The following is a 14,188-nucleotide window of genomic DNA, read 5'->3' as shown; positions in this document are numbered from 1 at the left end:
ACTCTGCACAGTCAGAATCTTTCAAAACTGTTAGTCTTACCTATAATGTCAGCAAGAAGAAGAGAAGTATCTGTGTAAATTGTTGCAAAGTAGCAAGCTGTAGTCGTGCCATTCTTTAGAGTGCGTCTCTATAAAAAGAAATCTATTTCAACTGCCTGGGGAAAAAAAAAGTAGTCAAACTGCCAAAAAGCAGAACAGGCAGTCTGATTTCAAACTGCAAGAACATTTGGTTATTGTGAAATTGTTCAATAAAATGGGAAGGTAAAAATACAGATTTTTGCATTTCATAATTTTATTTTTTTTTTAAGTTTGAGTGTTTATAAATACAAAAATTCCTCTTCCAAATCCATATAGGATTTTAGCAATGGCTAAATCGATAGAAACCATTCTGCATTTCCTTCACTCAAACTGAAAATAAATTCTGGCTTCTATTTAGAAATGCAACCAACCAGTCATTTATGCTACTCTCTAGTTTTGAAAAGCTCTGCAATTTTCAGTGAAGCATGGTTTACCTAAGGTTAGCAAAGCAAGGCTTTAGAGAAAAAGTAGTGGTTTTTATTTGGCCACCTGATGTGACTGGGAAAAATACCCAAGCCTTCATGTGATAATTGTTATCCCTGAATACAAGCTAACAAATTATCAAAGTAAACTGAGAACAACTTCTCAGGGTGTCTTTTAATTATTTATTTAATTATACTACTTCAAAGGAGTCTGGTACCTGTTCATATTATATTTGGAGGACATAACAGTGAATGAAATTACATTTAAAGTTACATTAAGTCACGATGAAATTTATGGCTTCATGTGATCTTGAGACTAATTGCATATTATATTGACTACTTATCAAACATACAGGTATAAGTTATATTTTTGGACTCTAGCTATAATGTGAGAAATTGTTTTTCTCAATGGGATCAAAGGCAGGACAAGCAACTCAACTTTAGACGTGATGAAGCCAATCTCTTTGTTTTCCATACAATATTCAAGTTAGGGCCTATATTTTAAAAGTATTTAATCATTCCTAAAATGAGTCTCAAAAATAATGTCATTTGTCTTTATTAGCTTTTAAAATCCAGTATTCTTTACTTCTAGATTCCTAAAAACATTCTGTATAAAAACATCAATATGAATAATTTACCTTTCTAAAGCTCAAGCAATCAGAGGCAGTTCCAGATAAAATCTGGCAAATTTCAAATTACTTGTTTCATTTGCCAAGTATGGAAAGTGTTTATTTGAAATAAAATTAAAAAAACAAACAGGAAAAAAAAACACACCAAAACCCAAACAACCAAACTGTTTTCATTGCAACTCCAGAAGTGCAAACACAAATATGAAACAATGTCTGCTCCCTGCAGTTTTAGTTCTAACAGCTGAAGGCTATTATCAGCCCCAACATACAGTGCAGAGTAACTCATTCTACAGAATCTGGGAGTGAGGACATTTTCCTGATCTTGTCCTATTTGATACACAAGGGGAAAGCATAACCTTTGTGTTGAAGCTCCTACAAATACCTTCCATCTCTCACTGGCAGTTCTTCTCCAGGTGATGTTACTAAACATCTTGCACAGTAAGCATTTCAGCTGTGCTGATGCCACCCAATCTAAACTGATGGAGACAGTAAGAGTATATTTAGGCACACAGCTGGAAGGTGAGATCACTTTTACATTTTTATTAGCTGAGGGCTTATGTGCTCATCACTGCAGTTTATGACCAAGGTGCTGCTCTATTTTTTTCATTAAGCAGATGGCAGGAAGTGGTTTTTTTTCCTTTTAATTTGTGTAGCAAGGATGATATAGCTATTTATACCAGATTCACTATGCTGTTATTTTGACAACACATTGCCACAGTTTTAGATAAATGCAAGGCAACTTATGGCAGCTAAACTATTTAATTTGTACAGATATTTCAGTCCACATATTGAATGATATGTTTCAATTATAAGACAGCATCAGTACTCTGCAATATTGCTGCTTATTGTTCAAGTGTATTTTATGTTGCTCAGAACTGGTCTAGCTCAAATACAGTCTTGCTCTTTGTGCCACAATACCACTGATAGACTTGATCTAAAGCCCCTGTAGTAAAAGACATTAGTGCTACAAGGATTTCACCTGTAGAAATATCTTCCTGAAGAACACAAACCCACCCCAAATTTGTTACCTTTTTCTTTTTGCAGAAAAGAAAACACACTTTGATCTTTTTTTTCTTCTTTTTTTTCCTTTTTTTTCTTTTTTTTTTTTTTTTTACCATGCTTCGTTATTTCTGCATGAAGGTTATCAGCACCTGCTGACTATCCCAGCTCTGAGAGTGCTCTTAAGTGTTGGCCTTTGTACTCAGATATCAGAAAAGATGATAAACAAGTTTGTGGTTAACCATATGATCAAATGTACTGTCTTACCAGCAGCAACACAACAAGACTAGAACTAGTATGGAAAAAATTGGCTGACAATTTAAAACAGTGGCTGTATGGTGGCTACTTGGTTTTCATGACAATACCACATGCTCCACTATTTCTACTGATCTTCTGAAAACACATGTATTTCACAAATATGAATGTTGTCATGTAGGTAAATGACATTTGCAGTACTTACAACAACTCTGGTGTACACTTCTTCTGCAAAATCTCTGTCTTTGTATTTGGCTTCTGTTGGGAATGTATAGGTAGTCAGCCATTGCAAAAGAGGTAGATCTACTCTTGTACCAGCAAATGAATACTGAGGAGCATGAATGTGTGTATCAACCATTCCTGGCATGAAGAATTCACTAGGAGAAAAAAAATAATTATAAGAATCAAAGCTGTCACAAAATATTCCACAGTAAGTGGCTTTGCTTTAAACAGTATATTTGAGCAAGATCCACCAGAATAAATGGCAAGTACAGATTAACCTTCCTCTTCCAGCATCAGACTATCAGCTCCTATTGTACCTCTACCCACATTCCTTTTATGGTATAAAACAGTTGAATAATAACTTTTACCCAGATTTATATATAACTGAGAGAAATGTAATTTAAAAGCAAGATTAATCAATTTATCTTTAATATTTAGCCAGACTAAATACCAACAAATAAAGTCAAACTATATAATAACTAAAATTACTCCACCATAGAATGCACTTGAAAAAGTGAGTCCATGTGGGCAGAGTCTTGCTTCCCAGTATAGATGTATGTGGAGTACCTTTAGATTCCAGACCATTGTATTTACAAAATTGCAACTTTCTATATCCTACATTTTCTCTACATTACATTATATATATGTATGTATGTATATATATGTATGTATATATATATGTTTAATTGATCACTTTCCATGTTTAATGGAGGACCAGCCACTGTGACTACAATGCAGGCACAGACAATAGTGAAAAAAAACTGTGTGCAACCTCTTGACAGGAAATGTATACTTATAATGGAACTGTAATATTGATGGTTGTCATGTAATGTTCATGCAATAACAGGGATGCATATATTAACCTTGTCAGAACATTTCTGTAATTATTTTGTTTTGTTCAGGAACTCCATACAGTTTAAAACTACTCTCACTCCTTTCCCCTTCTCCCTCACTACTGGATAAACAGTGAGTTTGTCTCTCTCTAGTTCCCCTTCTTCCTGTTTTCCATCATGTTAGACATACTGAGAGATCTTTCTCAGTCTGATCCATATTCCCAGTTCCTTCCATTTTCCTCAGACTGTTTCAAGTGAAGAAAACATCTGATGACTCATATTCTGCATGAATCAGAGATTTTTTAAAGCTGAACACTGAAACAATGCAGCATCTCTACACTGTGAGCCACAAGTTGTTTACAGTTGCGCTACTACATGCAGAGCATAGTGGGTGTAATCCAAAACTGTTTCACCTTCACCTGAAAGTGGTGAAGGAAAAGTCTAAAGGAGAACTAAATACTCTGGCTACAACATAGTTATAAATATAAGACTGTGTTTTGAAGGTTTGAATCTTGTAATTTTGTTATTTTTTTATTAGGGAGTGTGTCTGTCCTGGTTTGAGCCAGAACAGAATATACTTTTCAGCTCAGTCTCTTCTAAGTGACTGCACTTTCTGAACTTACAGCATTATTTTCACAGACAATGTCTGCTTCTGGTGATGAGAAAGCTTGATGTTTCTAATTAGTACCAATGTTTGGTGGTATGCACACCAAGGTGACTGCTAAATCTTGAGTACTAGATTGGGTGTGTAGAGTAAAAGATCACACTTGCAGAGAGGAGAGGACAGAACAGATGACCTTCAACTGACCAACAAGGTACTCCATTCTATGTACATCATATTCAGTATAAAGCTTAGTCATCACAAGGGTCAAGCTGTCTTAGTCAATGACCAGCCTTCAAGCAGAGCTCTGCGCATTCTGCCTTCGATCCCAGTCTGAGGGTTTCCAAGTCCAGTTACAGAATCCAGCTCCTGAATTTGGTTCCCATCTGCCACTGAGTCCAGTCTGGGACATCCCCAATGTCTGCCCCACAGCATCAGTGTTAACATAATTTTATCAGGAGGGTTGGGTTGAATATAGGTTTAGCATATATTTCAGTTTATTGTTATTACTTTCATTAATTTAGTTTTAGTTTACTAATTTGTCTTTATTCCTTATTCTCTTTCTCTTCCCTTTGAGAAGGGAGAGGGGTTAATAGAGTGCATCTGTCACTCACTTAATGGCCAGCACAGCCCTTTACATCTGCAGCATCAGTATTACTTACAGTTACTAAGACTACGGTTTAGAGTTAGTTAGGCACAGCAAAATGGATACACAACATAATCTCAAAAAAAATCAAATAATGTATTTCTGAAAACACAGAGCAGGTCACATATGAAAACTAAATACAGCAATTTTTTTCCCTGCAGTGTAAATCACTGAGCATAATTCAGCCATAGCTAGAGTCCCAAACCAAGGAATGGAAAAAGCACACAGACTGTGTATCCTTCAAGTCCCATCTAGGACACAGGCAGCTCTTGGGTCAAGAGGTCTCACAGAGCTGAAAGGGAATTTAACACATGAGACTGGGTTTAATGTGCTCCCTATCAAAATGTGTTCACAGAGACTTGCATTACTTAGCTCAGAGAATAAACATTTGTTGAAATTAATCTAAACAAAACACGTACTGGTTACTCAGTTCTCTTATGTCAGACGTTTTGAACCCCCATTTCATAGCTAATTCCTCTTGCTGCTCAGTTTGTTCCAAAAACACAATCTAAAGGAAAGAAAACATAGTTAGACACTTTAAACCTGTATTCCTTTATATGAAGGCAAGATGAGTCATACCTTAGAGCAGAATTTACACACATACTATGAAGCTATAGATTTGCATTTAAATAGTTGTTCTTCCTGACTATGAAGCATGACTTTGAAAGACATACAATCCAATGAATAAGCAGACTGACTTTGCAACTTGTAAGAAAACAATTTGTTCTGAAGCAGAATAGAATAGAATAGAATAGAATAGAATAGAATAGAATAGAATAGAATAGAATAGAATAGAGTAGAATAGAATAGAATAGACCAGGTTGGAAGAGACCTTCAAGATCATCATGTCCAACCTATCATCCAATACCACCTAATCAACTAAACCATGGAACCAAGCATCCTGTCAAGCCTCGCCCTGAACACCCCCAGCTACGGTGACCCCACCACCTCCTCAGCCAGCCCATTCCAATGGGCAATCACTCTCTCTGTGTAAAACTTCCTCCTAACCTCCAGCCTAAACCTCCTCTGACGCAGCCTGAGACTGTGTCCTCTTGTTCTGTTACTAGTTGCCTGGGAGAAGAGACCAACCTCCGCCTCACTACAACCCCCCTTCAGGTAGCTGTAGACAGCAATAAGGTCACCCCTGAGTCTCTTCCTCTCCAGGCTAAGCAACCCCAGCTCCCTCAGTCTCTCCTCATAGGGCTTATGCTCCAAGCCCCTCACCAACCTTGTCGCCCTTCTCTGGACACGTTCCAGCAAGTCAACATCCTTCCTAAACTGAGGGGCCCAGAACTGGACACAGTACTCGAGATGCGGCCTAACCAGTGCAGTGTACTGGGGCAGAATGACCTCCCTGCTCCTGCTGGCCACACTGTTCCTGATGCAGGCCAGGATGCCATTGGCCCTCCTGGCTGCATGGGCACACTGCAGGCTCATGTTCAGCCTACCTTTCCACCTGACTGCTCTCCAGCCACTCTGACCCCAGCCTGTAGCACTGCATGGGGTTGTTATGGCCAATGTGCAGCACTTGGATGTGTTAAATCTCATGCCGCTGGACTCTGCCCATCTGTCCAGCCTGTTGAGGTCCCTCTGCAAGTAATACATGAGCAGAACCTCACAGATCTGAAAGTACACTGACATTCCTGTCACATAGCACCCGTACTACTGGCAGTACAGTCATTCATCGTGGAGGTGTGCAATAGCCTTATGGGAATGCAATTACAGTATTCAAAACAAAATGGGCCAAATTAATTGCTTTGCCTAGAACTAACTGCCACTGAGCTAAGTGTTTTCTAATTTTCTGTTTGTGTCATTAATGTTGGGGGCTTTTTAAATTTTTTAAGTGCCTGAGAAAAGAAATTGAGGAGGGGAATGCAGATTATCTTTTCATTTTCCAAAAGAAACCAAAAGCATGCCTAAGATCTTTTTTATTCCAAATATTTCAAATAAACTACAACCTGGAGCCTAACTCAGTCCCATTTGACTGAGGACACTGACTGTACCACTACTGAATTTCTGTTGTCAAGTCAGAGTTTTATAACATTTTGGTCATTTTTAATTTTTAAATTCCATGATATTTTATTCTAGAGTTTTACTCTTGGTAGACAAAGTCTCAACTCTTTAATTCTCCAATCTGGCAACTACAGGCATGGTAACTTGGCAAGAAACAGAGTGGGGAGTCCAGAAACTGCGATGCCTGCCACAGGTTCCAGGTGGTATCTGGGTTTCTGCAACACATGAAAGAGTAGAGGACAGTGCTGCCTCCCCAGGGTAAGGGCTTTCAGGAATTCCTTCCAAAACACAGTTTCCACTAAAAGCCAAGCCATGGTCTTCTAATTGGTATAAGAGCTCACTCCTCTAAATTCAAGGAAGTAATTTTACTGCTCTCAGCATCATCCTACTCATGTGAAGATTCCCATATTGAGGACCTGTATCACCCTCAAGACAGCAGTTTCTAAAGCAGCAATTTAAAAATATGTAAAGGCAGGATCAGACTTGTCAAAAAACAATAGGACGGAAGTTAGGGACAAGATCAGGAGGACCAAAAGAGCACACCCATTTCTTTTTTATGTGTATGACATTACCTTTGCCATTTTCTATTTTTTTATACAGGGAAAAAATAGGAAAAGGCAGCTAAACTGTAGACAAGAAGTTTGTGGTTGCCTGTTTATTTAAAAGTAGATATGGCTTATATGATTTACATTGTCTAGAGAGCAGATGTTTGAAATTTTTTGTCAGAAAAAAGCCCACTAAAATCATACTATATAAATAAAAAACACACCAACAAAAACTGCAAGAATATTGGAGTCCATTAATATTTCACATGAAGAAGTATCTCTCTTTTTAAAGACAAATATAGCCAGCCTAATTAGCTATATATCTGCAGAGGGCTTAGAATAGAATACTACTGAAATTTCTCATGAGCAATAAACAAAATGTCTCTCACATGCTGAAGTCAAAATGGATACAGAATGAGTAATGCTAGAACTGCTGGGGGAAAAAAAAAAAAGGGGGGGAGGAGGGGTAGGGAGAGAAAGAAACATCATGCAATACCAGATGGTAAATTCTAGAAACAGGCGTTGCCATGGAAAAGAAGTGGCTATTATGTACTCTTAGGGTAGACAAATAAAACACTTCAATCACAGAAGAATTAAGAAAATATGTTTCAAGGGACCTAGACACAGGAAATCAAGCCTAAACATGAACCTGGACTGTTACTGTCAAATGCAGCTGTGGATGAATCAGCAAGACATCTATATCCTTTTCAAACAAAATTCACAGCAGAACTCCTTGGTCATCCTAGAGGTGTTCCCCATTGCTTTAGGATACATTTGCTCTGGCCATCTTTCTAACACTGAAAGCTTTAATGTCTTTAAGGTACCAGCCTTGGACATTTGCTTGAGTGTTTGCTTGTACATTCAAAGTAACCAGTCTGGTGTACTGGTTGGGTCTTTACACATGACAGCAGCATTTTCCTCCTAAAGCTTGCTTTTCATCTATAGGCAAAGAACAGAGTTAACATTTCATCAGTGGCCTTTACCAGCCAAGTGCTGTGGCATTCAGTGGTGGTCTGAGGAGTGTTTCTGCAATGTTGGTTGCATGCTCCTCCTATCCACTGGAGAACATGGACCTAGCATGGACTCACACTGGAGAACAGGACCTAGCCATTCACAAAAGCTGATGTGTTCACCCTGTCAGAGACCAAGCAAGACTTTTCCATTATGGAGGCAGCAACATTAGGCAACAGAAAGATATCTATTTACTCAAACTTAATTATTTGGGAATAATACTGAAACAGTTTGGATATAAACAGAGACAATAAAGGTGAGCACTTTTCTAACTACCATGTCCTTGAAAATTCAAGTCTTCCATGACTCTGGTGGATGTTCTGCATGAGGTTAAATTGCATGTAGTAGGCTAAAGGGTACCAAAACTCACCCACCATATTGAACCCTAGAATACAAAAACATTGGGAATTTGTATTAGCAGAAAATTCGAGTCCTTGTTACCATAATCTGGTGGACATTTTATTTTTGGATGACAGTATTTTACTGGAAAACATACTTTTTAAAAAACAAGTTAATGGGGTTGTGCCAGTATGTGCAAGGAATACAATACCCAGTGAATCATTGTCACTAGGAGAAGGGAAGAGAGTGACTGAAAGCACACATCCCTACAAATAGTTTACTAAGATACCTATTTTTCAAGAAAAGTCTGGATGCTGATGATCTGGAAACTGCCACAAGAAAGTGGAATGAGGTATGAGTTTCAGCCTCCTGCACCTGAGTTACATAGACAGAACTCTTTTTTTGTTCAGCTCCATTGTTTTCAGTTGACATCAACCAGTACACAGTTGTGTAAGTTTTCATTCCCCACTTATACACCACAATACAATTTCTCATTGACTTTGCCATGCCTTACACCAGACTCAAGAGCTATAAGAGGGCTTGAAAGAGGCCTTCATGGACCTATAGGAACAGAGAAAATAAACTCTGCAAGTATCTCAGTGCATACTTTCCCTGATACAGAATCACAGAATGAACCAGGTTGGAAAAGACCTTTAAGATCATCAAGTCTAACCTATCACCCAACACCATCTAATCAACTAAACCATGACACTAAGTGCCTCATCCAGTCTCTTTTTAAACACTTCCAGGGACAGTGACTCCACCACCTGCCTGGGCAGCCCATTCCAATGGCAAATCATTCTTTCTGTGAAGAATTTCTTCCTAACATCCAGCCTAAACCCACCCTGGTGCAGCTTGAGACTGTGTCCTCTTGTTCTGGTGCTGGTTGCCTGGGAGAAGAGACCAACCCCCACCTGGCTACAACCTCCCTTCAGGTAGTTATAGAGAGCAATAAGGTCTCCCCTGAGCCTTCTCTTCTCCAGGCTAAACAACCCCAGCTCCCTCAGCCACTCTTCACAGCATTTGTGCTCCAGACCACTCACATTGAAGCCTGATATTCATCAGCAAGACAGAGAATTACCTCTTAAAATTATATATAGGGTATCTACGTATGTTACTGAAACTATAAGAAACTGGCAGTCTACCTACACAACATGCACTGTGAAACAGTTTCTGCTGCGATATTAAGGGAATGATTCAGCTTCCTTGCCAGAGCTGGTTCTGCATTATCGGTTAAGCGCCATGCTCCTTTTGAGCTTGGCTTGTACCACTAACATGCCAACACCATCACCATTCTAACTCTGTATGGATATATGCCATGGTTTTTCTTGTGACACGAGATAAAAATGCTGCACTCAGAAGGCTGTGCTTGAGTACAAGGCACATACTGCAATTTCCCACAATCGTTATTTTGATACTAAGAGAATTAAAAACGGGGTTGTGAAACAGAAAGGAAACTGAAAGCATGGCCGGTCCCCGAGCGCTGCTTATTTGGAAACATTTAGCATACTTCAAGAACAGATTTAGGGTCCCTTGTCCACCAGTGTCAAGGATTATCCCCAGAGCCATTCCAGTTATCGCCATCATCTTGCAAGCATGAATTCCCTTCTCCTAGGCTCCTTCCTTTGGTAGACAGACACCGTGTACTTCGAGTGAGAAAATTTTCCACTTTCTTCCTTAGAGAGCCCAGGGTACGGCTCTGCCCCTCGCCGCTGCCGGTCGGAGCTCGGGACTGAAAAGGATCATTTTCACCCTGAGCCAGGGGTGCACTGGGCGCGAGCGGGACACCTGGAGACCACTGTGCCGGTGGCAAGAGAGGAGCGGCTCGGGACGGCAGCTCGGGCACCACCCCCGCACCTCCCACACACACCTCCCCAGCAGTCCGAACCAGCCGCCCCTGCAACAGCCCTTCCCTCACCCCCCATGCTCACCACCCCGCTGTCGTCCACCCCCAGCAGGTGTCCGTGGAGGACCTCCATGGGCGCGGAGGTGCTGGAGTGCACAAAGGTCCCCCTGAAGACGTGGGCGAGCGGCGGGCGCTGCGGCGAGCCCATGGCGGCGGCGGCGGGAGGGCTGGCGCGTTGGCGGCCGCCGACGGTGCTCCCTTGGCCGCGACAGGGGCGGCTGAGAGCTGTCACCCTGCGGGCTGCCGCCCCTCGATGTCTCCCGCTGCCGGAGGCGGCTTCCTGGAGCTGTCACCATTTCTCCACCCCCTGGTGACTTTGTCTTCGGGGAGTGGTTTCGATGAAGGCTAGGCCGCCCCCTCCCCCGACTCTACCGAGCAGTTGGTGTCCGCGGGGAGCCCGGACGTAACCGAGGTGCGCGGCCTGCCCCTGCGTCCCAAACCCTCAGCCTCCCCCACAGCCTGAACTCTCCCTACCCGCGCTAAGCGGTGTAAAAGCCTGGAGCAAAAGTCCGATGGGTTTTGAGGACCCAGTTAACTGTTTGGGAAGTGGTGAGAGATCTGGCAAATAACCTTTGCAACCAGCCCGCAGGTTGTAGCCACTTTAAAAGTTTCATTTACAGGCTGAGTTTGTAAGCACTGTGCCTGGAGCATTAGGAAATTTACTGGACGTTTTCAGGGGAATAGACCTGATTTTGAAATATTGTAAGCTTTAATTTTGAGATGGCAATTACTTCATTCCCCCTCTTCTGTGGTACTCAGTGCTTCAAGATGAATTGCTCGAGCCGTCTCCTCAATCTCCAGCCTTTGTACTGCAAGTTAATAGAATATGGGAAGAATATGCCTGCCAAAGTAATAGCTCTACCAGAAGAAAGTAGCCAAGTGCCTCATTCAGTGAAGATGTAAAAAGCTACAAAAGCTTCACAAAATGAAGGATAGAGAAAAAATATTTTTGCTGACCCAGGGAACTGCACTTCCAGGACTATATTCTGCTCCAACAACCTAAATCACATATTAAAAGGATTGCTAGTGAGAATACTGGGATAGAACTTCATGGGGCTAGAATGATGTCCATCAAGGATAACACCATGACTGTCTTCTTAATTTCCAGTAGAATAGAATAGAATAGAACAGAATAGAATAGAATTAACCATGTTAGAAAAGACCTCCACAATCCAACTGAGTCCAACCTGTCACCCAACACCGTCCAATCAATTAAACCATGGTACCAAGTGCCTCAGCCAGTCTCCTCTTAAACACCTCCAGTGATGGTGACTCCACCACCTCCCTGGGCAGCTCATTCCAATGGGCAATCATTCTTTCTGTGAAGAACTTCCTCCTAACATCCAGCCTAAACCTCTCCTGATGCAGCTTGAGACTGTGTCCTCTTGTTCTGATGCTGGTTGCCTGGGAGAAGACATCAACCCCCACCTGTCTGCAACCTCCCTTCAAGTAGTTGTAGAGAGCAATAAGGTCACCCCTGAGCCTCCTCTTCTCCAGGCTAAGCAACCCCAGCTCCCTCAGCCTCTCCTCACAGGGCTTGTGTTCCAAACCCCTCACCAGTTTTGTTGCCCTTCTCTGGACACATTCCAGCAAGTCAACATCTTTCCTAAGCTGAGGGGCCCAGAACTGGACACAGTACTCAAGGTGTGGTCTTACCAGTGCCGAGTACAGGGGCAGAATGACTTTCCTGCTCCTGCTGGCCACACTGTTCCTGATACAGGCCAGGATACCATTGGCCTTCTTGGCCACCTAGGCACACTGCTGGCTCATTTCACCTATTATCAACCAGTATCCCCACGTCCCTTTCTGCCTGGCTGCTCTCCAGCCATTCTGACCCCAGCCTGTAGCACTGCATGGGGTTGTGGTGGCCAATATGTGGAACTCGGCACTTAGATGTATTAAATCTCATGCTGTTGGACTCTGCCCTTCTGTCCAGCCTGTCAAGGTCCCTCTGCAGAGCTCTCCTACCCTCTAACAGATCCACCAACGCCTTTCTTTATCAAAGTTGCCACATGATGAATGAACTTGGCACCAAGGGCACTGACACAATCATTCTCAAAGCTGGATTGCAAAATTTGTCATTTCATAGTTTACCTTTAAAAGACCTTTGTACTTTCCACTGTGCTGATACTATACAGATGTATAGCAGATTATCTTACCCACATACACTCCAGATCAATGGTAAGAGGAGAGAAAGACATGGTGGAAAAGCACAGAATTAATTCCATTTTAGTCTTACAGGCAGGTCACCAGCCTTTATCCTGCCTGCTTTGCATAAGAATGCTCCAGCTTGCCATGAGGGAAGTTTAAAAAGTGGTGAACTTACTGCTGCCAGCTGAATTATCTTAACTGGACTTTGCTATCAGGTTAAGTCATAGCATCCAAAATAAGTTCAATATGTAAAAGTGACTCTTCAATGCTGATATTTGCAGTTTCTTGTGAGTAGTTTGTGTTGCTTAATAAGACTTTTAGTGAGATAAAAATGGCTGTTTTAAGACACATTGAAGGTTTTTGCTGTATTTCTAAGCTCTTTCATATGAGAGGCTAGTAAAAAAAAAAAAAGAAAATAAAATTAACTGGTCTGCGAGAAGAAACTGTCATGAAGATCTTTCATGAAGTTCAGTTTGCTTACAACTTTCTAACACTTCTGACTTCCTTGAACTGGAGTGTTAAAGTATTTAAAAATAGTGTTGTAAGTTTTTTAGATTAGTACTTGCAAGAGTGCTGTTAATAGAGGTGTTTCTCAGTATGATACTACTGTGCTTACTAGGGCAGTTGAAATGAGCTGTGACCTCAGGTCAGGAAATCTTTCTTCTGCTGTGTGAAGCTTAAGGGATGAGGGAGTAGAACTGAGAAACAGGGTGAGCAGAGACCAAGCCCTGCAGAGGTAAGCTTTCTTACGGCTTCTGTGAACAGAGAAGTGAAATTAACTTCCCCCAGTAATAGCTACAACTCTTGTCTCTGCCCTCCTGGCAGCAGCTACCTGAATTTTCCACTGTATGCTTCCCTCACCAGTATGCTGGCCTATGTATTTGTGGCTTTATTTAAATCAGGCTACCTAGCCTTTGACTTCAAATTCTGAGATTCTGTGCTGGCTGCTACCCAGATACACATACACTGCTGTGCCAAGTAATACTTAGCAGAGGAGAGCATTGATTTCTGAGAAACCCTTTGGTTGCATTTGGTGGGGATTTGGGCATCTGCAGTTTCAACACTGGTTATAAGTTAAACATCATAGGGATTTTCTCCAGCTATCTCTCCACAGGAGATAATAATTAATCCAGTCAGTATTTATACTTCACAAGAAAACCAAAACCACTGAGTTTCTCCCTTTAGCATATTTAGGAAGCAATGTCAATAACACATGATAAACACCAGAAGTAAAACAAATTGCCATAAATGGGTTCCAAACACTCCGAAGTTGCATAATTTCACTGTTAAAATAACTGGAGTTCTCTTCTGCTTATTCCAGATGTCATATGGGAGAGCATGGGAGACCCAGAAGAGGGCTTGTGGAAGAATGGTTGATACCTGTTCACAGTATCATAGTATCACAGTATCACCAAGGTTGGAAGAGATCTCAAAGATCATCAAGTCCAACCTGTCACCACAGACCTCATGACTAGACCATGGCACCAAGTGCCACGTCCAATCTCCTCTTGAACACCTCCAGGGATGGTGACTCCACC

At 41.4% G+C, this 14,188-nt stretch overlaps 1 protein-coding gene across 1 annotated transcript in view; it reads right to left on the bottom strand.

Moving 5' to 3' along the window:
• Positions 1–10,647, bottom strand: part of GDA (guanine deaminase) — a 38,782-nt gene extending 28,135 nt beyond the window's left edge. Inside the window, exons 1-4 of the mRNA XM_054178814.1 lie at positions 10,525–10,647; positions 5,105–5,193; positions 2,589–2,760; positions 41–128 (exon numbers count right to left, since the gene is read on the bottom strand). Coding sequence (XP_054034789.1) covers positions 41–128; positions 2,589–2,760; positions 5,105–5,193; positions 10,525–10,647 — 472 coding nt within the window. The remainder of the gene's footprint in view (positions 1–40; positions 129–2,588; positions 2,761–5,104; positions 5,194–10,524) is intronic.
• Positions 10,648–14,188: the final 3,541 nt, after the last annotated feature.

This window comes from Dryobates pubescens, chromosome Z (assembly GCF_014839835.1).
Source record: "Dryobates pubescens isolate bDryPub1 chromosome Z, bDryPub1.pri, whole genome shotgun sequence".
Lineage (NCBI taxonomy): Eukaryota > Metazoa > Chordata > Aves > Piciformes > Picidae > Dryobates > Dryobates pubescens.
This window is presented reverse-complemented; position numbering and strand designations above follow the sequence as displayed.